Here is a 26,346-nt window from a genome sequence, read left to right as displayed (position 1 = left end):
TTCTTCCAGAAGGGCTGAACACTCTCCTCAGAGATTCATCTTCGCAAGGACATATACTTGTCACTTCAGCTAAATTATTATTATTTATATAGCGCCAACATCTTCCGCAGCGCTGTACAGAGTATATAGTCTTGTCACTGACTGTCCCTCAGAGGAGCTCACAATCTAATCTCTACAATAGTCATGTGTCTATCATAGTCTAGGGCCAATGTTTAGGGGTAAGCCAATTACCGTAACTTATCTGTATGTTTTTGGGATGTATGAGGAAACCAGAGTGTCTGGAGGAAACCCATACAAACACAGGGAGAACATACAAACTCCATGCAGATAGTGATCACAAACAATTCAGTTCTGTTTTAAGGGGGGGGGGGGGGTGGAGTAAGCAGGAGGTGGGCATTATGGCTACATGTATACAGGGGAGAACTTAATGGTTGTGCTTCATTTACGGGTTACATGTGGAACGGGGTCATGACTTCACCAGGTGGGGCACAACATTTTGGCAATAACCACACTAATGGGATTAAGTTGTAGTTTTTCCCTTTTTGCTCTCCAAGGCATGGATATGCCACAGTGTACATGGATTCTACTTCCTGTGTCAATGGAGATTTCATGGTTAAAGGAATACTATCGATGTATGCATTTATTTTTAAATGCTGTATGTTGTAGCACACATTAGGGCAAGTACTAGGAGTAATTTGATTCCTCACACAGCTGTTCCTCTCAGCTGTAAAATCCTCTGTCAGTTTTGGCGTCAGTGTTGGATACAAATGTATCTAATACTGAGCTCCCAGAGGGCTAGACCATGTCTCTGCAAAGGGGAGATGCTATCAACTCAGTTTATAGTTTAATTATCACCTTGCTGAAAGAATCTTGTTGATATGGTGGTAAGGGGTTAAAGATTCTAGCAATGTGTGTTTATTATCTTTGCTTCTCTTTACTGATAAAGATACTAATAATGCTAATTGTAGACAGTGGTCTGCCCCTCTCAGCAGCTTGTAAAGTGGATGCAGCCTGGAGTGAATCGCCTCAAGCAGGCAGCCAGTCTGAGTGTAAACACAGACTCCTGGTATAGCTAGTTATATTCCAGCAATATTCCAGCTCATTTAGTTACCTGTTACCACCTCAGATCAGCCTATTTCTCCTCATGTCTGCTGCATGCTGTGAGTGACACAGTGAAATATATTTGTGAGCTGTGTGACAGAGTAACCAAGCAGCTCAGGGTGACATAAACTACTATGAGCTGTGTGAGAAATGAATTTTTAAGCAGGGATAGTGAGAGAGAGACCTGGGTGAATAAATAAAGTGCCCCTAGCACTAGTGGTAATGTTTACACTTAGGGCCCGTTTCCACTAGTGCGACTCGATTTCGCCGGCATTCCGACGCTTGTAAAAACGCATGCGGGTGCGTTTCCGCATGCGTTTTACCCGCGATTTCGCGTGCGATTTCGCATGGCAGGGTGCCATGCGAAATTAACCATGACACTGCCAGGGCAAAATAACATTGAGAAGGGTGCGAAATCGCGGGTAAAAACGCATGTAACAAACGCATGCGTTTTTACTATTAAATACATTAGCGGCGATTCGCACGGATTCTCGACGCAGGCGAATTCTGCGGGTCCCGCCGTGCAGATTTGGCCCGCCGCCAAATCGCTCCCGCACGCCGCACAGGTGGAAACAGCCCCATCCACTAACATTAACTATGCGAATCCGCATGCAGTGCCCGCATGCGGATTCGCCCTAGTGGAAACGAGCCCTTATATAGAGTATTAAAAAAAAAAGTCATTTCAATCGATAGTACTCCTTTAAGAAAATCACTAGTGATGTGAGACTCTAGCAGTTATCTCATTGGTGCTTACAGTATATTGTGGTTTAGAACAGTATATAAACCTTGACTCATTTTTTTGTGTGTGTTTTGTCTCTTTACAGAAATCCTGTGACATTACCTTGTCAGCCATCTTCTACTCCAATCCTCCATTTACCAAAAGCCAACTCTAGCTCTGGTTCCCAATCGCCCTGTGTTCCACGGCATCATATTATGTTTCTGAAGACCCATAAAACCGGTAGTAGCACAATCCTTAATATCCTTTTCCGCTATGGAGAAAAACACAAGCTCCACTTTGCTTTCCCCCGTGGGCGCAATGACTTTGAATACCCAAGCTACTTTAACCACATGCAGGTTGAAGGCTACCGCCCTGGTATATGTTTTAATATAATGTGTAATCATATGCGTTACCGGCATTCAGAAGTGAGTTTGCTCATGCCTCCAGATACCATATTTGTCACAGTCCTCCGCAATCCAGCCTTGCTTTTTGAATCTTCATTCCAATATTTTGGTCGATTGGTGCCATTAACATGGACTCTACCAGGTTCAGGGAGCGAGCAAAAAATGGATGCTTTCCTGCGCAGCCCCCTTACCTACTATGACTCCAGTGGATATAATGCACATTATCTGCGAAACCTGTTAACGTTTGACATGGGCTATGACAGTGAAATGGATGCAGGAGACACCAGAGTCCAAGATTTAATAGAAGAGCTTGATGGACGTTTTCACTTAGTCATGCTCTTGGAGTATTTTGATGAGTCGCTGCTACTTCTGCGTGAGCTGATGTGTTGGGAAATGGATGACATATTATATTTTAAGCTAAATGCCAGAAAAGACTCAGGCGTCTCACGCCTGAGTGCTGAGGTGTATCAAATGGCACAGCAGTGGAATGCACTGGACTCACTTATCTATCAACATTTCAATGCCACATTTTGGAAAAAAGTAGAAAAATATGGTGTGGAAAGGATGAAGAAGGATATCATGGAACTGAGGACAAGGAATGAAGAATTAAAGCAGGAATGTATAGCAGGAGGTGGTCCTGTAGATGCTAATAAAATCCAAGAGTCTGGTCTGCGTCCATGGCAACCTCTGGGAAAATCATCTATCCAAGGATATAATCTGAAGAAGAACATTTTACCAAAGCACCGGCAGCTGTGCAGAAGCATGCTTACTCCTGAAATCCAGTACATGAGTCGACTGGGTGCAGATCTTTGGGTTACTAGACTGTGGGCTAACATCAGGGCGTTGCTGAACTGGTGATAACAACAAGCCAGTGGCTGTGCTACCATCAGACAGGGAAGCATAATTTATTATTTGGCTGATCGCCAGAGAGATAAGATCACGCTGCTTTCCGAGATAATAGCAGAGCGTTAAAAAGACTGGTGATGTTTTGATAGTGAGACAGAATATTTTTTCAAGTATTTTCTTGTGAGATCAGTATTTTCAGTAGAGTTGCTTTGTGAACTCTCCTGCACTGGACAATATCATACAGGGTACCTTTGTACATATGTAACATAGAATCATTAACTGGTTACGCCCATCAATTCTGCCAACTCTGACTGAATCATGTTGGGCAGAAATATGTTCGAAATATGGCTTTTATTTAGAGAAGCCCTTTATATGTTTTCTTTGTTTAGGATGAGGGGTGGAGAATGTATCTGATAAAGATCATGAATGATGCCCCCAGTTCTAAGGGTCCAGAAATCTCACAGAACCTAGCAGTTGTTTATTTTACATGTAGGAATACCACATGCTTCTTAAGTTCTCAGTCCAATCAATACTGGATAAGTCCAGAGGCTTCCCTAATCCTCAGCGAGTCCCCTGTTGCAGCGCTGGGTCCCCCTGAACATATTCATCAAGAGCTTGTCATGTGTGTTCTCATGGTCACGCTCCTGTCTGTGCCAGGGAGGCCGTGCTCATACATGGACAGGAGCGTGGTCATGGAGAAGAAAAGGGTCCCGGGCTACAGCGGTGTGGTTGCATAGAATCTGCGGTGTGATTGCATAGAATCTGCAAAACTTCTGAAGCATCCAGAGGTTTCCCACCACTACTTAGGTAAATATCTAACTTTTAACATTTTTCTATTAACAAGTTTGCTTTAAAGCAAAAATAATTATTTATTTTAGTTTATTTTTAAGATTGATGGTCACTAGGTTTATTCTTATACTGGCAACACACTGGCATATATCCATCAATTCGACATAATTGTCCAACAGTGCAGTTGATTACCGAAGAGCAGAAAAGTTTCAGGGCCTGTTTCCACTTGTGCGGTGCGAATCGTTGCTGTAAAAATTCGCATGTGGATGCGAATTTCGCATGCGGGTGTATTTATTGAATTTGCATGGATGACGATGTATGCGAATTTAACCATGGCAGTGCCTGTGTGCTTTTCCATTGATTAAATTTGCATACCAAAACCGCATGCGAATTCCCTATTAAATACATTGTATGCGAATCGCATAGCTGTATGCGGTATGCAAATTCTGATGGCTCTGTCGTGCAGATTTTTTCTGCACAGAAAAACGCTCAAAAATCCTGAAAAGTGGAAACAGGCCCATCCACTTGTATTGTCTATGCGAATCTGCATGCAGGAAACGCATGCAGATTCGCTCTAGTGGAAACGGGCCCTCACTGCACCAAGCAGATAGATACAAGCACAATACATTTCAATGTCTGGGAGTGCCCTCTTTAAAGAGGGTGAATGAATGACTATTATTTGTAATCATTCACTAGCTTGTTAGTACTGCTAGTTTGTCAATAAAATAATAAACTGGCATAAATCATGTAGGTGCTACTGTTTGTAAACTTAAAGAAAACCTGAACTGAAAATTAAAAGTCAAAATAAGCATACACAGGTCATACTTACCTTCCATGTAGTCTACTCCTCAGTGTCTTTCTTCTGTACCGCGTCCTGTATGCCCACTGTGATCAAGGGAATTTTCCGTCCTCCATTTTGAAAATGGCCATTACCCATAACAGCTTTCTGGTCAGCACACAGTTAAACTGTAACATCACCCACTTGTGCCATAGGGAAACATGGACATTACCTGGTACATCAGTTTTCCTCTCAGCTATAACTGACAGCAACTGATATTTTACTGACAGCAACTGATATATTTCAGATCTGACAAAATGTTGTCAGAACTGGAAGGGATTATTGTCTTAAGAAAATGGTGAGCTTCTGAGAGGAACTGATGGCAAGGTAACTATGCAATGTTCATTTCAAGTTACCTCATGTGTTTATTTTAAATATTTTTTACTCAGTACAGGTTCTCTTTAAGCTCATTTCCACTAGGCACCATCAAATAATGACTTCCTGCAGTGACCCAAATGCTTTTCTTTCTGAAGGAGAACTGCACATTAAAATAAGTCTTTTAAGAAAAATTGCAGTGCTTACATGCAGTCATCCTATTGGATCTGTGACGTCATCACAGAAAAGCTTCATTGCACATTTGCTTCAGTACACTACCTGCACTGTTAATTAATTTGTTCTATCAAATAAGAATCTTCCAGCCAATCTGCAGCATGTGGGCAGCATTCCCCAGCCTATGATTCATGTCTAGAAATCTTGAGGTTTCCTATTAATAACGCAGTTAATATAACTGCTATTTAAACGTCTGTCCTGGGGGTCACTGTCCTCCTGGGTTATCACAGTGCAATAACTGTAAACACTGATGAATGTGCACCACTTGTCACCAAGTGTGTAATGTAGATTTACGTAACTGTCCACTGATCAATACAATATTGGATGACAGAAGTATTCACATATAGTATGCTTATGTAAGGGCCTTTACATCCTGATATATGTGTAGCTCCTGAGGTGGTCTGAGCTATTCGTGCACTTAGCCAGATATAAAAACAAAAGAATAAAAATAAATCTTATTGCAATATGAGCACTGTTACTCATATAAGCTGGCACTGAGTACTGAGCATGTTTCATCTGATACTTATACTTAATGTCTCCAGAGAAATGTACTGGATGTTCCGATGATGCACTTGTATGCACAAGCAACATTTAACCAGCAACAAAGGCAGATAGCAACAAGTTACCGGGTATGTCAAAGTTCATGCAGATACCTAAGGCCTAGGGTCACTGAATAAACGCCTGCAAATGGTATGTACAAAATGTAATTGTGGAGCAGACGGCAGCTGCACCCCCATTCATGCGGTATGCATCTGCTTCTGGGTGGCAACAGAGTGAGCATTGGAAGCATTCTGTGGTGTGCTGGTCGTATATGTATGCACAGCGAAATAAGGGAAGTAATCCTAAAGCTACGTACGGAGCAATGGCAGGAACAGTTTATAGAAGACTTTTTTCTCAAAATATAATGTGAGTTAATATATATATATATATATATATATATATATATATATATATATATATGTGTGTGTGTGTGTGTATATATATATATATATATATATATATATATATATATACATATATATATATACATATATATATATACATATATATATATATATAGAGAGAGAGAGAGAGAATGAGATTGTTGGGGATAAACATTTTTTAAATTGGAAAAAAAATTACTTATCCAGAAGCCTAGTTTAAAATGTAGGGATAGACTGCACCTTTATAGTGTGAAAAGTCATGTCATCTTACTAGTGAGAAAATGAGGCAGAATAATGACCCTTATTATAAGAAATGGCTACAACAGGCACCCAAAGGTCGATAAGTAGCAACCCCCCTAAGTGGGAGTGGCTTGCATTTGCTGTTGATGCCATGTGCCTCGTTGCATGTTTATAAATAGGATATTGGCATTTTTCAGAATTAACAATTATACCCAACAGTTTGCCTCTTTATCAGCAGGCTTATTATTAGACAAGACAAGACAAGACAAATAACATTTATATCGCGCTTTTCTCCTGGCGGACTCAAAGCGCCAGAGCTGCAGCCACTAGGGCGCGCTCTATAGGCAGTAGTAGTGTTAGGGAGACTTGCCTAAGGTCTCCTACTGAATAGGTGCTGGCTTACTATTGATTCTTTTATGTATGAAACTAAAAATGCAATACTCAGTCATACATTTCCGATTTATTATTCAACAAAGCAAAGAGTGGGGTGAAACTAGCCCTGAATGAATCCTCAGGGAAGCCCATGGCTCCCCCGCACATACACTAGACTTTTGGCTCACACCTTAGAGAGCCAGTGTCTCAGCCAAATTTTTTCTAGGGTTTGAACTCACCATTATACAGAGTTGAACTTTTGCATACACTCAGTGATGCGTTAAAGAGACTCTGAAGCGAGAATAAATCTCGCTTCAGAGCTCATAGTTAACAGTGGCATGTGTGCCCCTGCTAAAACGCCGCTATCCCGCGGCTAAACCGGGGTCCCTTCAACCCCAACCCCCCCCCCCTGCAAAATCAACGACCAACTTGGTCGTAAATTTTGCTCTTCCTGGAGGTAGGGCTAACGGGTGCAGCCCTGCCTCTCAGCGCGTCTATCAGACGCGCATCGCCGCCTCTCCCCCGCCCCTCTCAGTGAAGGAAGACTGAGAGGGGCGGGGGAGAGGCGGAGGTACGCGTCTGATAGACGCGCGGGAGGCAGGGCTGCGGCGGTTAGCCCTGCCCCAACCAGGAAGAGATCCCCGGCTGCTCGGAGGGGATTTGGGGGATCAGGGACCCCCGTTAAGCCGCGGGATAGCGGCGTTTTAGCAGGGGCACACATGCCCCTGCTATCTATGAGGTCTGAAGCGAGATTTATTCTCGCTTCAGACTCTCTTTAAGCATTGTTTTAGATTGCATGACACATCAAAAATGTGGTTATTGCTTAATTACTGTTATTATGTGATAAAACTCAGTCAATGTAAATGAGTTTAGTGCACTAATGTAGCAGAGTTTCAGTCTCCATAAACGCACAATAAGATATCATTCCTAATTATATACATACCGTATATACAGCATAAAGCAAGAAATCAGTGACAAGGTGGCCACATGGTTGGGACGAAAAGGCCCAGGCATATAGCTACAACCATAAGACATTTCACTACTTGGGAGAGCAATATTTGACGAGGGTTCATGACCTACCGTTAAATCTATGATCATTCACTAGCTTGAAAGTACTGCTAGTTTGTCATTAAAATAATAAGCTGGCACAAATCATATGGGTTCACTATTTCTACATTTTGTTTCCACTAGACATTATCAAATAACACCTTTTATAAAGTTACCTAAATGCTGGATTACCCATTCAGGATAGGTTTCACATTCTCATGCGTATTACCATCAGAAACAATCCTAGAGACAACATAGCATATTGGGCAGAACCAGACTCTCCACAAGACAACCTCGGCATGTGCCTAGGACCTGGTGGGTATTCAGAGGAGTAAACACCACTAGACAGGTCAGTGAAGTAGAGTTTTTTCAAGCTGATGTAAATGTTGTTGCAATATGTATGCAGTTTGGAACTGCCAATCTCAATCAAATTTGGTTGGTCTAGTTCCAAGCCAGCTATATTCGTAAGCTGCATGCATATTGCAACAAACTTAGCATCTCACTGATAGCTCCAGACACCACATTCACTGAAGCAAACCCACTGATATTTGGGTTCATGCAGGATGGTCACTGTGAATATCCCCAAATTTATAAACAGGCTCGGGGCATTTTGACCAGTAGATGTGAAGAGTATACTTCATATGTATCCTCCTTTTGTGTCCTACCTGATCTTGCACCTCCATTACTGTGAACCCATACTATGCATCTGAGTGAACCTAACTTGCCTAATCTCCATGCTCCCCTCCAGTGACTGACTAAGCATTACCTGGTACTCATACTGTGCTGTGTGATCTGGTTTTCTTGTATCCTGTATTGTCATATTGCTGTATCTCACCCCTAAATATTGTCTGTAACCTAAATTAATGTTCAGCGCTGCGTAATATGTTGGCGCTTTATAAATACAATAAATAAATAAATATATAGGTAGTATTATTATTATTATTTGTTTTTACTTATTTTTTTTGTCTTAAAAGCTGTATATAGGGATTTGTAGGGCGAATCGATCTTAGAGTATGTTAAGTGCATACAGTAGCATCCATTGCTACACTTTTCTGTAGCAGAGTATTAACCCTCTGGGCGATATAATTACATCGCCCAGGAGGGGGCGCAGCACTTTTTTTAAATTTTTTTATTTTGTATATCATGTAGCGAGCCCTGGGCTCGCTACATGATAGCCGCTGCGCAGCGGCATCCCCCCACCCACTCCGATCGCCTTTGGCGATCAGAGTAAGCAGGAAATCACGTTCAGAACGGGATTTCCTGTTGGGCTTCCCCGGTCGCCCTGGCGACGGGGCGGCATGACGTCACCGACGTCATGGACGTCGTGACGTCAGAGGGAGTCCCGATCCACCCCTCAGCGCTGCCTGGCACTGATTGGCCAGGCTGCGCAAGGGGGAGGGGGGGCTGCGCGGCACAGCAGGTAGCGGCGGATCAGCGGCAAGCAGCGGCGATCGGAAGTTACACGCAGCTAGCAAAGTGCTAGCTGCGTGTAACAAAAGAAAATTACGCAAGTCGGCCCACCAGGGCTCAGCTCGGGATTATCGCCCAGGAGGTTAAGGTGGCCATACATGTGCGATGTATGGGAAGATTGACCATGATATTCATATTCAGTAAATTCATATTCAGTAATAATACAGTTAATTGCACTGTAGTCTACTCAGGCTCAGTGGCGTACCTAGGGAATTTGACACCCGGTGCTGATTATTTACAGACACACAACCCCTCAAAACAACCAATTTTTTAATGGGAGGGTTTGACGGTTTGGGACACTGAGCATGTTGCTGCAAATTTTGGGTGATTTATGCAGAAAAGGAGTCATCATGATGTCGACGGAGCTAACCATTATGACTATACAGTGCTGCAGAAGATGTCAATGCTTTATAAATACACAATAATAATATGGTAAGACATTAGACTATGACTATGGTATGATTAGATTGTGAGTTCCTCTGAGGAAAGTCAGAAAAGGGGGACATACGAAAGAGGGGGATGCATAGGAGGAGGGGGGGATAAAGTGGTAGAGGTTCAAGACAGAGAGCCTGGTGGGAGAGGAGAAATGGCAGGTAGACCTCTCACCAGGATTGCAGACATCACCTTTGCTGTTTGGCAGGGTCATGCTGTTAAAAGAAGCCACTAAAATCTGGAAAGAGTCGCGAGGGAAGACAACATGGTGGAAGGGGGAGCTGAGAGATACGATTACATGCAATCAAGCTAATCTAAATTGCCTGGAGCTTGCTTCTCTGCTCACTACAGAAGTCAGCTGTCAGCACCTGTATCACTGGCTTCTGCAACAGTAGACTGCCCTGCATTATTGATGAATTACTCTGATCAGGATAAATAATCAATAGTCTAGGGCACTCCGGTATTCCAGCAGCCAGTGCACATGGCTACTAATGAAAGACAACTTCTGAAGCACTAAACACATCCTGTCACCTCTCCCTGCTAATGTCCCAGCTGCAGCACAGCAATAATTCTCTTTACTCACCCTGCTGCTCTGCACATTCACTCAATGCAGGCTGTGTGTAAAGAGCGAGGAGATGCATTGCCCACGGGACAGGAAGGGGGAGGGGTGCTACATCTAGTGCAGGAAGTAGTACAGTCCCATGCACTGCCTGCTGCTATTTTCCCTATTTGTCCAAATCATGAAAAAAGGTCCCAGGTGGAAGAACAGAGTGACTGAGCACCACAGTGGCACTCCCAGCCATGGCTGCACCCGGTGCTGTGAGCACCTGCAGCCTTATGGTAGGTACGCCACTGCTCAGGCTTAGTAATCACATTGATCATGCTGTGACAGTTCACACCACCATTTCTATTCCTTCATGCTTACTCAGTGTCCAATGAGCAGGGATGATGTGCAACTTACAGCAACTCAGAGCAATCAGGGCAATCTGACTATGTATGAGTTACTACACTTTGCACATTTCTTACTGAATAAACCTAAACAAGAATGTAAACACATACAACAGAAGAAGGTTTACAGCTGTAACATGGGTTTGTTATAGACCTTTGCTCTTGTTCATATTTATTAAAGGGGCACTACAGCGAAAAACTGTAAAATGTAAAATATGTGCAAACATATACAAATAAAAAGTACATTTTTTTCCACAGTAAAATGCGCCATAAATTACTTCTCTCCTATGTTGCTGTCACTTACAGTAGGTTGTAGAAATCTGACAGAAGTGACAGGCTTTGGACTAGTCCATCTCTTTATAGGGGATTCTCAGGGATATATTTATTTTCAAAAGTGCTTAATGAATGGCAGTTGCTCTGTCCAACTGCCAAAAAACTGTGTAGGGAGCAGAGAAGCTGGCCAGCATCATTGTTTAAATGCTTTTTAGGGAATATCTTTATAAACAATAAGGCCTCTTTCACAGTGCAATGTTAAAGTCGCACGTTAGAAAATGTTTTAACGTGGACTAACGCACAGGAATAGTAAGTCTGTGCAACATTCACAGTGCACACGTTGCGTTGTGTGTAACGTGTAGCAATATTTAGAAAGTGCTGCATGCTGTGCATTTAGCAATAAACCTGCTGCGTTGTGTGTGTTGCACATGCTCAGTAATGTGTTGTTTTTTTTTTTAATGTAACATATGCTCGTTTTTGTTCCATCACTGTGCGATGAAAACAGCGCACAAAACGCAGGGCTGAAGAATGTACTATAACGTCCAAGTTATAGTCTTTCAATGTGTTGCATTAGGGGCACCTGATGACGGCATAGAGCCGAAACCTGGTAGGGAAGGAGAGACGGGCTATCTCTGAACACACCATTTGTATATGCTAAGGTGCACTTTGATTAAGTTCAGTGCAGATACCTTATGAGCTATATGTATGCAGTTGGGTCCAGTGTGCATGGACCCACAATGTAAGTTGTTTTTGTTTTAATCTTTTAATCTTTGCAAATATTGGAATCAAATTTTAACCCCTATTACAAAACATCCTATTAAGCCTGGCATATTGTTTGTCCTGTGGTGGTGGACACTATGTACCCTTGTTGAGCACTGGGTGGCTGCAGGCTGGAACTACAGGATTGGGGTGATAACAGCGCTGAGGAAAACCTATACATTTATTGCATTAGGGGCACGTTATCAACCTTAACGTCGCATCAAATGCACCGTCCCACTGTGAAAGAGGTCTAAAAGCCTTGCTGAGAATCCCCTATGAAGAGATGGACTAGTCCAAAACCTGTCACTTCTGTCAGATTTCTACTACCTGCTGTAAGTGACAGCAGTTTAGGAGAAAAGTAATTTATGGCTCATTTTACTCTGGAAGAAACGTACTTCCTATTAGTATATGTTTGCACTTATTTTAAATTTTAAATTTTTTCGCTGTAGTGCCCCTTTAAGTAGTTAACAGGTATTGCTTTGTATTATATACAGTACATGAATAGATATTGACTGATGGGGGCCTATTTATAAAAAGGGCAAGTATGCCGTACAGCAGAAAACAATGCTATTATTTCTACTAAAACCATGGCTCTTTTCAGATGACCACATTTTGAAAAGTGTCAATCAGCTGAAAGGATTGTAACTTTTCTGTGTGTTCACCTCTTCTGAAGTTCTACTACTTTACAGGTGCTACATAGGTAAAGTACGATAACAACGTATTCTGATATTCCCTTTATAATGGCCCATAGGGGACTGGCACTTTGATAGCAAACATCTCCATAGGAAATATTGGAGAACAACAGTGCTAGTTTGGCCTACATGAAGGCGCTTTGCTGGTCATGGTACATGATAGGAATGATTGAGTGGTGAACCATTAGTTCTCTGATTTCAGAGCAAGCCAATGGGGTTTTTTATTGTGACTTTATGGAAATTATAGCTCTCCCCTTTGGTCACCAGGAAACAAAACCATATTTATTTTCAAAAGTGGAAACATTTTTTAAATGTGTATTTTTTTCTGACTGTTTTTTGTTTAATAAAGAGGAGCTGTCATCCATACTATCTCAGAAAAAAACACATATATAAGTGGATAAATACTTGCTCTACTTACTTAACATATATATTGCACTGTCCACGTTTTGATTTTAGTGATTTTTCTTTAGTAAAAAAAAAAGTAAAAATCCTTCTTAGGATTCTCCATTTTAACTGTGTCTATCTTGAAGCCAATCCTGATGTCATTTCCTCCCTTACTCTCCTCTGCCTGATTGTGCATGCATTGCCCGTCCTCCTCCCAGTCTTCAGACACTCCCACCCAGCTCTGCAATAGAAAGTGCTTTGTCTCAGCATGAGAAATATTGGCCAATCAGAGAGGAACAGAGGTGTGGCAGGGAAAGCAGGAGGGAAAGAGGCTTCAGCCAATCAGGCTGCATTAGTTAAGTCTGAGAGGAAAGTAAAGAAGCCAAAAAAGACAACCCAGCATGTCCTGCAACTTCCTTTGTGTGGTAATGTACCAAATAAGATTCAGGTAAACCGGGGAATGATTATTTATCAACAAGAAAAGTAATAGTGATTTTTGACTTTTGGATTGCCTGGTTAGCATCCTTATTGTTTACCAGATAATAATAAACAGTTGATTTTTGATTTTATGCCTGACAGTTACACTTTAACAAGCCTTATTGTGTGTGTAGTTCAGTCCTGGTATTAGTAGCAGCATTCTGCTTAGTAATATAGACCTACTAGTCCCAGCTAAATGTCCTGTTCATTTACTGTGCTAGAGAACTGTCATGGAAATAGCGCAGTGTGAAACGACACCTGCCTTTGGAATTGGGCGCTAAATGTGATTAAATATGATGATCAGTGTTGCCAACTCAACCCTTTAACCACTTGCCGACCGCCCACAGCCAAGCGCCGGTTATGCGGCGATTGCATCGTGCGTAACGCGATCAGCCGCCGGCGACAGGCTCTGCCCCCTTGCGTAGTAACCCGCCGGCCGTTCGGAAGCGCCAGTGGGTTACTAGCTGCCCGATCGCCGCATACAAAGTGTATAATACACTTTGTAATGTATACAATCCGAACATTTTTTGTATAGCGCTTTTCTCCTGTCGGACTCAAAGCGCTCAAGAGCTGCAGCCACTGGGACGCGCTCAAGAGGCCACCCTGCAGTGTTAGGGAGTCTTGCCTTGAACTCCTTACTGAATAGGTACTTGACCTAGCCAGGATTCGAACCCTGGTCTCCCATGTCAAAGGCAGAGCCCTTAACCAGTACACTATCCAGCCTGTATAATAAGCCATACAAAGCTTATTATACAGGCTGCCTCCTGCCCTGGTGGTCCCAGTGATCGAGGGACCACCAGGGCAGGCTGCAGCCACCAAGATAAGCACCCAAGCACACTGATCTGCCCCCCCCTTCCCTCTGATCGCCCACAGCACCCCTCAGACCCCCCCCCCCCGCCCACCCCTCAGACCCCTGTTTGCACCCAATCACCCCCCTAATCACCCATCAATCACTCCCTGTCACTATCTGTCAACACTATTTTTATGATTAGGTCCTAAACTGCCCCCCTGGGGGCTCCTGATCACCCCCCCCCCCCACACACACACTCAGATCCTCCCCAGACCCCCCCCCCCCCGTGTACTGTATACATCTATCCTCCCCTGTAATCACCTGTCAATCACCCATCAATCACCACCTGTCACTGCCACCCTTCACTGATCAGACCCTAACCTGCCTCTTACGGGCATCTGATATCCCACCCACACCATCAGATCGCCCGCAGACCCACCCTCAGATCACCTCCAAAGTGCATTGTTTACATCTGTTCTGCCATCTGATCACCCATCAATCACCCCCTGTCGCCACCTGTCACTGCTACCCATCAGATCAGACCCCTATCAGCCCCTCGGGCACCCAATCACCCGCCCACACCCTCAGAAAGACCTCAGACCCCCCTGTGTACTGTATACACCTATTCTCCCCTGTAATCACCTGTCAATCACCCCGTCACCACCTGTCACTGCCTCCCATCAGATCAGACCCTAACTTGCCTCTGACGGGCATCTGATCACCCACCCACACCATCAGATCGCCTGCAGACCCACCCTCAGATCACCTCCAAAGTGCATTGTTTACATCTGTTCTGCTATCTAATCACCCACTGATCACCCCCTATCACCACCTGTCACTGCTACCCATCAGATCAGACCCCTATCTGCCCCTAGGGCACCCAATCACCCGTCCACGACCTCAGACCCCCCCCTGTGTACTGTATATATCTATTCTCCCCTGTAATCACCTGACAATCACCTATCAATCACCCGTCAATCACCCCGTCGCCACCTGTCAATGCCTCCCATCAGATCAGACCCTAACCTGCCTCTTATGGGCATCTGATCATCCACCCACACCATCAGATCGCCCGCAGACCCACCCTCAGATCACCTCTAAAGTGCATTGTTTACATCTGTTCTGCCATCTAATCACCCATCAATCACCCCCTGTCACCACCTGTTACTGCTACCCATCAGATCAGACCCTACTCTGCCCCTTGGGCACCCAATCACCCGCCCACACCCTCAGACCCCAGCCCTGATCACCTCGCCAGTGCATTGCTTGCATCTATTCCCCCCTCTAATCACACCTTGAGACACCCATCAATCACCTCCTGTCACCACCTGTCACCCCCTAGCACACCTATCCATCAGATCAGGCCCTAATTTGCCCCGTGTGGGCTCCTGATCACTCGGCCAAACCGTCAGATCCTCCTCAGACCCCCTTCCGATCACCTCCCCAGTGCATTGATTGCATCTATTTTCCCCTCTAATCACCCCCTGAGACACCCATCAATCACATGCCCATGTTCTCTGCTGCCATGTCCAGGTCACGATTTAAGAACATCCTGCACTTCCGTGCCAATACAACCTGTCATCTAAGAGGCCACCCTGCTTATGACCGGTTCCTCAAAATTCGCCACCTCATAGACCACCTGTCATCAAAATTTGCAGATGCTTATACCCCTGAACAGTCATTTTGAGGCATTTGGTTTCCAGACTAGGAACCCCACAAGTGACCCCATTTTAGAAAGAAGACACCCCAAGGTATTCTGTTAGGTGTATGACGAGTTCATAGAAGATTTTATTTTTTGTCACAAGTTAGCGGAAATTGATTTTTATTGTTTTTTTTTTCACAAAGTGTCACTTTCCGCTGTGTAAAAAAAAATCAAAACATTGTCATTTACAGAGATATTTCTACCACCCAGCATGGGTATGTGTAAAACTACACCCCAAAACACATTATACTACTTCTCCTGAGTACGACAATACCACATGTGTGGCACTTTTTTGCAGCCTAACTGCGCTAAGGGGCCCAAAGTCCAATGAGTACCTTTAGGCTTTACAGGGGTGCTCACAATTTAGCACCCCCCAAAATGCCAGGACAGTAAACACACCCCACAAATGACCCCATTTTGGAAAGTAGACACTTCAAGGTATTCAGAGAGGGGCATGGTGAGTCCGTGGCAGATTTCATTTTTTTTGTCACAAGTTAGCAGAAATGGAAACCTTTTTTTTTGTCTCAAAGTGTCATATTCCACTAACTTGTGACAAAAATAAAATCTTCTATGAACTCACCATGCCTCTCAGTGAATACTTTGGGATGTCTTCTTTCCAAAATGGGGTCATTTGGGGGGTATTTATATTGTCCTGGAATTTTAGCACCTCATGAAACATGACAGGTGCTCAGAAAAGTCAGAGATGCTTCAAAATGGGAAAATTCACTTTTGGTACCATAGTTTGTAAACGCTATAATTTTTACCCAAACCAATAAATATACACTGAATGTTTTTTTTTTTTATCAAAGAAATGTAGCACAATAAATTTGGACAAATATGTATACAGAAATTTTACTTTATTTGAAAAATTTTATCATAGAAAGTAAAAAAAAAATCATTTTTTTGACAAAATTCCTGTCTTTTTTGATGACTATAATAAAAACTAAAACTCGCATCAGCAATCAAATAGCACCAAAAGAAAGCTGTATTAGTGACAAGAAAAGGAGGTAAAATTCATTTAGATAGTAGGTTGTATGAGCGAGCAATAAACCGTTAAAGCTGCAGTGGTCTGAATGGAAAAAAAAGGCTCTGGTCCTTAAGGGGCAAAAAGACTGTGGTTCTTAAGTGGTTAATTACTGACACATCTAAGTTATACAGGTTCTGGGGCTATTTGCACATAATCAGTGCCTTAACTGCATTTACCTAGCCACAACACCTGTATAATTCATGTGTCAGTAATTAAAGGGATGAGTTGGCAACACTGATGATGGTGTGTAAATTACACTTATACTATTAGCACTGCATTAAAAATGCAGTATCTGTCATTAGCACATGAATGCAGCATTGCAAACCCAGACAGCAAGGTAATAAAACAATGATAAGTGCAAAGAACGATTTGCATGCAATGCACAGATGTCTGAACTATGGCTTTTAGTGCTGGCAGCCAAAACAGAAAATATAGAAAGAAAACTTGACTAACTTTTTTAGCTTTGGTAGAAATGATGGTATTGAGCAGTAAACTATTGCTAACTTATCCCCTTAAAAGGAATGTATAGTGATTTTGTTTTCATTTGCATTATAGACTGTATTAAAATATTTTAAACATCAGGATTGTTTTTTTTCCCCCATTTTGTTTATTTCTGTATGTAATATTGTATAAAAGATTTTCTTAACACTTAACATTTAGCAGGTGGCACGTCCCAAAGCAATGTAAGACTGAATAAAAGCATGAAGGGTCTGTTACCTGAAATGACTGTAATCCTTTCAGGTGACTGTGTGCCAACTATCTCTGCACAGACATGCATTGTCTGTCCCACTGAGCAGCATGTTTTGTACTACAAAAAGGAGAGTGATGGCAGATCTCCTGCTACGGGAAATACAAATAATTAAATGATGCTGATTGCAGCAGGCCAGACAAGTATGCTGGTACAGTACATAGAAGAAAGGTGGTTACCTGAAAGCTCACTGAAGTGATCACAGGCAAGCATTTCAGGTACCAAATACATAATGTCTATACAAGCTATACCAGCATCCTATTAGAGGTATTACAGGGAAATAAAAACTTGAGATGCTAGCATAATATTGCCCCTGTTTAACTCTCTAGCAAGGCCACATCTGGAATATGGAATTCAGTTCTGGGCACCACATTACATTAAAGATATTGCAGTTTCAGAGCAGGTGCAGAGACGAGCAACAAAAATGATACATGGGACGGAAGGTCTTACTTACCAAGAAAGGTTAGATAAACTGGGTTTATATAGTCTAGAGAAAAGACGCCTTAAAGGGGATCTACTTAACATTTATAAATACATCAGAGGGCAATATAAAGAGGACATGATCTGCGCATGGAGGAAAAACGTTTTAGCCATTTATTTAGGAAAGGGTTCTTTACAGTAAGAGTGATTAAGATGTGGAATGCATTGCTACAGGAAGTAGTTATAGCAAATTCTATACCTGCATTTAAAGGGGGCTTAAATGCTTTCCTTGCGTTGAAAGACATCCATGGCTACAATTACTAGGTAATGCCTAGTGATGTTGATCCAGGGATTTTATCTGATTTCCATCTGGAAGGAAGTTTTTTACCTTTTGGGACCAATTGGACCATGCCTTGTAAGGGTGTTTCGCCTTCCTCTGGATCAACAGGGATATGTGAGGGAGCAGGCTGATTTCTCTGGTTGAACTCGATGGATATATGTCTTTTTTCAACCCAAATAACTATGTAACTATGTATAGCCGCCATAAATGAAAAGACCTGTAATGAAAATAAAGGACACTGCCTATGTGAGTTTGGGGACAAGGGATGAGTTTAGGAACAATGGGCCTGATCCACAACACTGTTACAAAGTAAATGTTACCATTACTAATGCCAGGGGAGCACCGCACGCTAACCTTTTAGTGCTGTGGGCATTAGAGCGGTAACGTGTGTTGCTAAGGGTTTGCAACATGCGTGTCGACCTGGTAACACCGAAGATGAAAATGGATTAACATGTGGTGCTTCCCTGGTGTTAGTAAGGCCTCAAATGGATTAACATGTGGTGCTTCCCTGGTGTTAGTGAGGCCTCTTTTCCACAGATGAATTAACTACTTGTTTATCAAGCAGTTCAGCTGCCTGGCTGCTGGCCACAAGCGCCGTAAGGCTGCAATTATGTGCAACCGAATGGCAGCATTCAGAATCAATGAGCATGTCACATTTGACATGTGGCGGCATTACCCAGCGGTGAAAAAAGGCTCATGTTGTGTCTGAGCATGGCAGCTGTGCTCAGATACAACTACATGAGTGGGCCTGTGTGGTGAATTCACCTCCTTCAGCTGCTCGTAGAAAAGAGTCCTCACTGTAAAATTGCTTTGTGCTCCCTGCGTCGAGGTTGCAATAACAGAGGCGGCATTAGAATAAAATGCACTAAAAACAGTCTAAAAAGGAGGTTGTGGTGGACTTACCTCACGGTAGTCAAACTGTTTCTAGTTACATGCTACATTCTAAAAATAAAAAGGGACTCCCAAGAAAACATTTATTCAGGCAAAATTATTGGAGTATCTGTTGAGTAGAGGTGGCCCGAACGGTTCCCGGCGAACTTCGGTGGTTCGCGTTTACGCGAACTTTTCCAGAAGTTCTGTTCGTCCCCATAATGCACCATTAGGGTCAACTTTGACCCTCTACATCACAGTCGGCAGGCACATTGTAGCCAATCAGGCTACACTCTCTCGTGGAGCAACTCCCCCCCTTATTAACCACTTTACCCCCGCGCGTACGTATTTCTCCGCCCCTTTTTCCATCCTTTAACAACCAGGGACGGAGAAATACGTACTTTCCGCGTTCCCGACGCTGTCCGCGCTCCCGCTCGTAAACACGCCGCCCGCCGCTAGTAAACACGCCGCCGCCCGCTCGCCCAGAGATCAATGAACGGGAAAATCCATTCCCGTTCGTTGATCTAAGCCCCGCAATGATCCGCTGCTCTCCTATGGGCAGCGCGATCATTGTGAGAAAAAACTCATGTGTCCAGCCTGCTTATACTTCCTCCAAGCTTCCGGAAGGAAGCTTGGAGGTCGCATTAAAACAAAAAGTTACTGTGGCCATCTTGTGGCCAACTAGTAAACTACACCCTACACATTTTTCACATACAAATAAATGACTTTTACACATAAAATTAACTCATTACCTCCCACACTCCCCAATTTTTTTTTTTTTTGTAATTAAAAAAAAATTAAAAAATTTACAATTAAAAAAAAATACATAAATAGTTACCTTAGGGACTGAACTTTTTAAATATTTATGTCAAGAGGGTATAACACTGTTACCTAATAAACTATGGGCTTGTAATTAGGGATGGACGCAAAAATGAAAAAAATGCACCTTTATTTCCAAATAAAATATTGGCGCCAAACATTGTGATAGGGACATAATTTAAATGGTTTTATAACCGGGACAAAAGGGCAAATACATTTCATGGGTTTTAATTACAGTAGCATGCATTATTTAAAAACTATAAAGGCCGAAAACTGAAAAATAATTATTTTTTTCCCCACATTTTTCCTATTTTCCCATTAAAACACATTTAGAAAAAAATAATTCTTGGCATAATGTCCCACCTAAAGAAAGCCTAATTGGTGGCGGAAAAAACAAGATATAGTTCATTTCATTGCGATAAGTAATGATTTAGTTATAGGGGAATGAATGGAAGGAGCGCTGAAATGTGAAAATTGCTCTGGTGCTCAGGGGGTAAAACCCCTCAGTGGTGAAGTGGTTAAAGGCAGGCCCCGCCGGCCATTATACTCACTCGTGTGCCTGCAATAATTAGAGAAGGGAAAGCTGCATCAGACTCTCTCATAGGGAAAGATTAGTTAGGCTCTTGTAGGCTTGTTAGCTTGCTCCTTGCTGATTCGTATTGCTAAAATAGCACCCCGCAACAGCTCTTTTGAGAGCTAATCTTGTTCTTGTGATCTATTTTTTTTGTGTGTGTCCCACTAACACTTGTGTTGCATAGACAGCCTTGCTAATTCATACTGTGTGTGTGCCACTGCCAGCCAGGCCCAGCACATTCAGTGACTACCTGTGTGTGTGACAGGTGAACATTGTAATACTCATCACTGCATATACCTACCTGTTGTGTTGAGTGCATCCACCTCATCACTGCATATACCTACTTGTTGTGTTGAGTGCACCCACCTCATCACTGCATATACCTACCTGTTGTGTTCAGTGCACCCAACTCATAACTGCATATACCTACCTGTTGTGTTCAGTGCACCCACCTCCGGACGTCACTACCTCGGGACATGCATTGCCATGCCTGCTGCCTTCCTTGGATGTGTGGTGTTAGCCGTTTCTCAGGCTCCAACTCTGGACCGGAATTGAACCCTGATTCCCCGGCCATTACCCGTGGTCACAATGGCAGACTTGCCCTCCATAACAGATTCTCGTTACAGGCAGTGAACAGCCAGCAGAAAAAGTAATTTAAATAAATAGATGTAAGCTTTAACTATGTTAGAGAAGGAACCATTGAAAGTTGATAAGGCAGTCAGACATTACCTGATATCACTGAGTGAGGAAGAGCAATCTCGCCATGGTGCGCAGTAGTCCAGTACGGCCGTCACTACACAAACAGCTGTTTGCGGTGCGTTACACAGTGAGTTTGGTGTGTCAGTGTGAAGCAGTACACTAATTACACTACCTGATTGATGTATACACATGCAAGATGTTTTAAAGAACTTTTGGCGTGCAATTTAGCATTCAATGTGATTTCTGCCCTTAAAACGCCGCTTTGCGTCAAATCCAGATTTTTCCCCGGGACTTTTGGCATGTATCCCACTCCGCCATGCCCCCCTCTAGGTATTAGACCCCTTGAAACCTCTTTTCCATCACTTTTCTGGCCAGCATAAGTGTTTCTAGTTTTCAAAGTTCGCCTCCCCATTGAATTCTATTGCGGTTTGCGGAATTTCGCGCGAACCAAACTTTTTGCGGAAGTTCGCAAACCCGGTTTGCGAAGCAAAAATCGGAGGTTCGGGCCATCTCTACTGTGGAGACCAAGGGTTCAAGCTTGGCGCCTCCAGAGATGCATTTTTTCAAATGGGAAAAAAAGTTATTTTTGTAACTAGACTGAGTTTGACTAATGGGAGGTAAGTCCACCACAACCTCCTTTTTAAAAAGTTTTTTAGTGTATTTTATTCTGTATTGGCACCTGTTATCGCAACCTTGACATCTAGTGATGTCCACCCTTGGAGGAGGAGTGTCTTTCCTTATCTACACTACAGAGAGCAACTGAAATGAGAGTGATATGGAGGATGCCGTATTGATTTGCCTTTAAACAATACCAGTTGCCTGGCAGCCCTGCTGATCTATTTTGCTGCAGTAGTGTCAGAATAACACCAGAAACTAGCATGCAGCTAATCTTGTCAGTTCTGACAATAATGTTAGAAACACTTGATCTGCTGTATGCTTGTTCAGGGTCTTTGGCTAAAAGTATTAAGAGGCAAAGGGTCGGCAGGATAGCCAGGCAACTGGTATTGCTTAAAAGGAAATAAATATGGCAGCCTCCATATCCCTCTCACTTCAGTTGTCCTTTAATCCATAGTTCCCCAACGCTGTCCTCAAGGCCCACCAGCAGTGCATATTTTGTGGAAATCCACAGATGAATTTGATCAGCTCTGCTGAGACACTAATTGCCTCACCTGTGAATGTTTGTGGTTTACTGCAAAACATGTACTGTTGGTGGGCCTTGAAGACAGGGTTGGGGAACTATGCAAACCTGAGTGGGGTGAGGTCTAATCTTCCCACCTGCCTATACAGTGGTTGCCTTTGTGGGGACACTTGTTTGTATTACTCTTTTCAAGCTGTCATACAGCATCACCCACTTACAGTACATACAGCACTATATTGAGCTCTTTGTGTCTTCTTCCCCTATGTTTGTTTTACCTCAGAATTGTGCATCAGGCTCAAGGCCTGTACAGTTCTCTGTCACATTATATTCTGCGAGAGCAGGGAATGGCGCAGAGAGCTGCACCTCTGATAATGTGGTTGTCTTTGGCAGGTGTTGGTGTGCTGTATCAGTTGTAGAGTGCTTGAGGGGGCCCAATGTAAAACTTGCACTGGGTCTCATAGCTTGTTTGCTATGCTACTGATAATCATGTAGGTATTGGCTACATATGCTAGACCTTCGCCACTGTGGAATTATCATATGAGAGTCAGGTCTCTAGGCAGTTGGACCCACCACTGAAGTTTTTTGGCTCTGGATGTATCTCTGGGCACTAGTAGACTATTAATTTCAAAAATAAAAAACAAACAGGCATTGAGATTACTCTGTAATCATGTAATCTATGACATTTTCATTACCATGCACGTCACTTTAAATGCACTGGTGATCTCAGCACGGGAGATTACAGCACTGGGCATCTTCATTCGTTGAGTACTGGTCAGACTAAAGCCTCCTACACATGCTACTCTAAACTTTGCAGAGGCAGCTGGTCGGGGCATCTCTGCTATGAAGTAGGTGTGTGTACAATCACCCTGATGCATCACTAAAAATCTGGAGTGCCAGAACATCTCAAGCAGCCACAATCTTCCCCTCCTTATTCTTCCCACCGGAAGCCGCTTGTTGTGCACGTCACCAATGTCTCTTCCCACCCCACCATAGCAACAGCATGCAGGCTGGGCTGGAGCCTAGAAACGCATCTGTACAGCACTGGGCCTTGAACTTTTACACCTAAAGCATCGAGTCCCACTCTCCAAGGTGACAATCATTATGAATGTGTACACACTTTGACATTCACTATGTGACCTTCATCTCCTTATTGTGATCATTACCTTCTAAACTCATACAGTTATTTCATGAGTTACAATGTAACCAGTCAATAAACTTCAGTAAACAAAGCAACATGACAGGACTGGGAAACCCCAATACAGAGGGAGGCGAGTCCATGGAAAACGTCAAAACATAAAGAATAATTCCTTGCTTTTTAGTTACCTTTCTAGCAAGTTCCAGTGGAATTAGTCTCACTCTTGACTCACCTCCAGAATCAATAGCGGACGCTCCGGATAAAGCAGAACTTTAGGATTATGACTGGAGGAAATTTCTTATCATAGCTGACACACATGTTGGAGACAAGACAAGCCATTCGAATAATATCCATAAAACCATAAACAACCATTACAAAGACAAACGGGTTGTTTTTATCAGCGGAACAATAACTGCAATTATCTAATCACTAATGCTTTATGGAGTTACTCTGCAGAGAAAACCATATACAAATTAGCATTTGTAATATAAATCTCTTTTCCAAAACTGCTCATGAATTGAAATCTTACCTTCATGGGATGGCCAAGTTTCCTCTCATTTCATTGTATTGTCTCTGATCAATCCCAGGCTCAAAATGTGTTTGTCTAATGCATACATGTCAAACCCTCGGGCCAAATCTGCCCATCAAATTTGACCCTCAAGTAATTTCATTTTTGAAGAAGTTTAAAACATTTCAGATTATTACAAATGCACATTTGGTGCCCATTCATGGTGGTACAACTGAGAGAACTTATTGGAGGCGCTCGGAGTATAACTATCTTAACTATCTAATGACCGTGTCACGCCAATGGGCGTGACCGCGGCAACAGCCCCAGGACCGCCTAACTCTAATTGGCGTCAAGGGGCCGGATACTGCAGGAGATCGCACACAGGCTGCACGCGCATCTCCTGCTTGGGAGGTGGAGCTCCGCCCCGCCTTTAGTCTCCAAGTGGTGATTGCCGTCTAATAGGGCTGTACAGCACTGTGATCTTCAGCAGCGATGTACTGGAGACAGCCGTGTGGCACACATCCTACAAATCCCTAAGCAAGCTCATTTTTCTCTTGGATATATCATAATGGTACATGCTAGGCTGGCTTTAGCATGTAATGTTGTTGGTGGTATAGTGGTGAAGAGAGCTGCCTACTAAGCACTAGACCTGGGTTCAATTCCCGGCCAAGGTATGTAAGCTGGCTTTTGAAATCCTACAATTCCCTGGAAGACAAGACCCTCCTCCCTCTGGGAGTGAGGTATGAGGGAGGAGGGAGCTGTGGTGGGGTGCAATATAAGGAATAACAATCAGCCAGGAGCAAGCTAACAAGCCTATAAGAGCCTAACTAAGCTTTCCCTAGCAGAGTCTGTCAGCAGCTGTCCCTCAAGTAATTACTGTAGGCAGATGAGTGTTGTGTTGGTGGTATAATGGTTAGGATAACTGCCTACCATGCGGTAGGCCTGGGTTCGATTCCTGGCCAATGTGAGTTGGCTTTTGAAATCATAAAAATCCCTAAGCAAGCTCACCTTTCTCTTGGATATATCATAATGGTATATGCTAGGCTGGCTTCAGCATGTAGCATTGTAGTGTGTTGTGTTGGTGGTATAATGGTTAGGATAGCAGCCTACAGAGCGGTAGGCCTGGGTTCGATTCCTGGCCAATGTGAGTTGGCTTTTGACAGCCTACAAATCCCTAAGCAAGCTAATTTTTCTCTTGGATATATCATAATGGTACATGCTAGGCTGGCTTCAGCATGTAGTGTTGGTGGTGATATAGTGGTGAAGAGAGCTGCCTACTAAGCACTAGACCTGGGTTCAATTCCTGGCCAAGGTATGTAAGCTGGCTTTTGAAATCCTACAATTCCCAGGAAGACAAGACCCTCCTCCCTCCGGGAGAAAGGAGGAAGGGAGGATTACACTTCCTGATGTTGTAAAGCAGTGTAGGCCTGCAATTGAACATTCAATGAGATTTCTGACCTTAAAACACTGCTTTGTGTCAAATCCAGATTTTTTTTCTGATACTTTTGATGTGTATTCCACTTAACCATGTCTCCCTCCAGGTATTAGACCCCTTAAAACATCTTTTCCATCATTTTTCTAACCAGCACAATTTTATTACATTTTTAAGTTCGCCTCCCCATTGAAGTCTATTGCGGTTCGCGAAAGTTTGCGCGAACCGAACTTTCGTGGTAGGTTCGCGAACCAGGTTTGCAAACCTAAAATTGGAGGTTCGGCCATCTCTACTCAGTTCTAGTCCAACCCTTCAGGATAGGATATGGTACACGACGTGTCCAAATACCTAAGGAGAGCGACCGACCAGTACCTACCAAGCGGATCTGGGATACTGAATGGGAACGGTTGATTTCCTGTAGGCTCTCTGTCTGTGGTTGCAGGAGTGCAAGCCACCCTTGTGAGTATATCTTACTATCTTACTCATACCAACTTTACCTAATGATACTGCACCATTAGGCTCCTGGTCTCTCTCATTACAGAACCTTGGCGGTTGGAATCTCAACCACCAGGAATCATCCAATTTCCCATTCATGGAGGTGTAATTTAACTCTCCCCAAAAGCATCAGTGTTGGGTGTGTGCTAAAAAGGGGTTGTCACCGCCAAGAACAAACAAAACTTCTGACTGATTTTACTAAGGCAACATGTAAAAACAAGGCAGCAACAGCTTCAGTGGAATTACCTACAATCAGAGCAAGAACATAAGGATACAAGATTTCTTCCATTACAGATTCAATTTATTAGTATTGCTGGTCCATACACTATTATTGTTAATTGTTTTAATTGCTGCTATTAAATTATTTTATAACATAAACATACCTCC

At 43.1% G+C, this 26,346-nt stretch overlaps 1 protein-coding gene across 1 annotated transcript in view; it reads left to right on the top strand.

The window, feature by feature from the left end:
• GAL3ST1 (galactose-3-O-sulfotransferase 1) overlaps nucleotides 1-6,193 on the top strand; it is an 83,489-nt gene extending 77,296 nt beyond the window's left edge. The window contains exon 3 of the mRNA XM_068240544.1: nucleotides 1,926-6,193. Coding sequence (XP_068096645.1) covers nucleotides 1,926-3,081 — 1,156 coding nt within the window. The 3' untranslated portion in view covers nucleotides 3,082-6,193. The remainder of the gene's footprint in view (nucleotides 1-1,925) is intronic.
• Nucleotides 6,194-26,346: the final 20,153 nt, after the last annotated feature.

Source organism: Hyperolius riggenbachi, chromosome 1 (genome assembly GCF_040937935.1).
Source record: "Hyperolius riggenbachi isolate aHypRig1 chromosome 1, aHypRig1.pri, whole genome shotgun sequence".
Classification (NCBI taxonomy): Eukaryota; Metazoa; Chordata; class Amphibia; order Anura; family Hyperoliidae; genus Hyperolius; species Hyperolius riggenbachi.
Note: the sequence above shows the minus strand (reverse complement) of the source record. Positions and strands in the feature narration are given on the sequence as shown.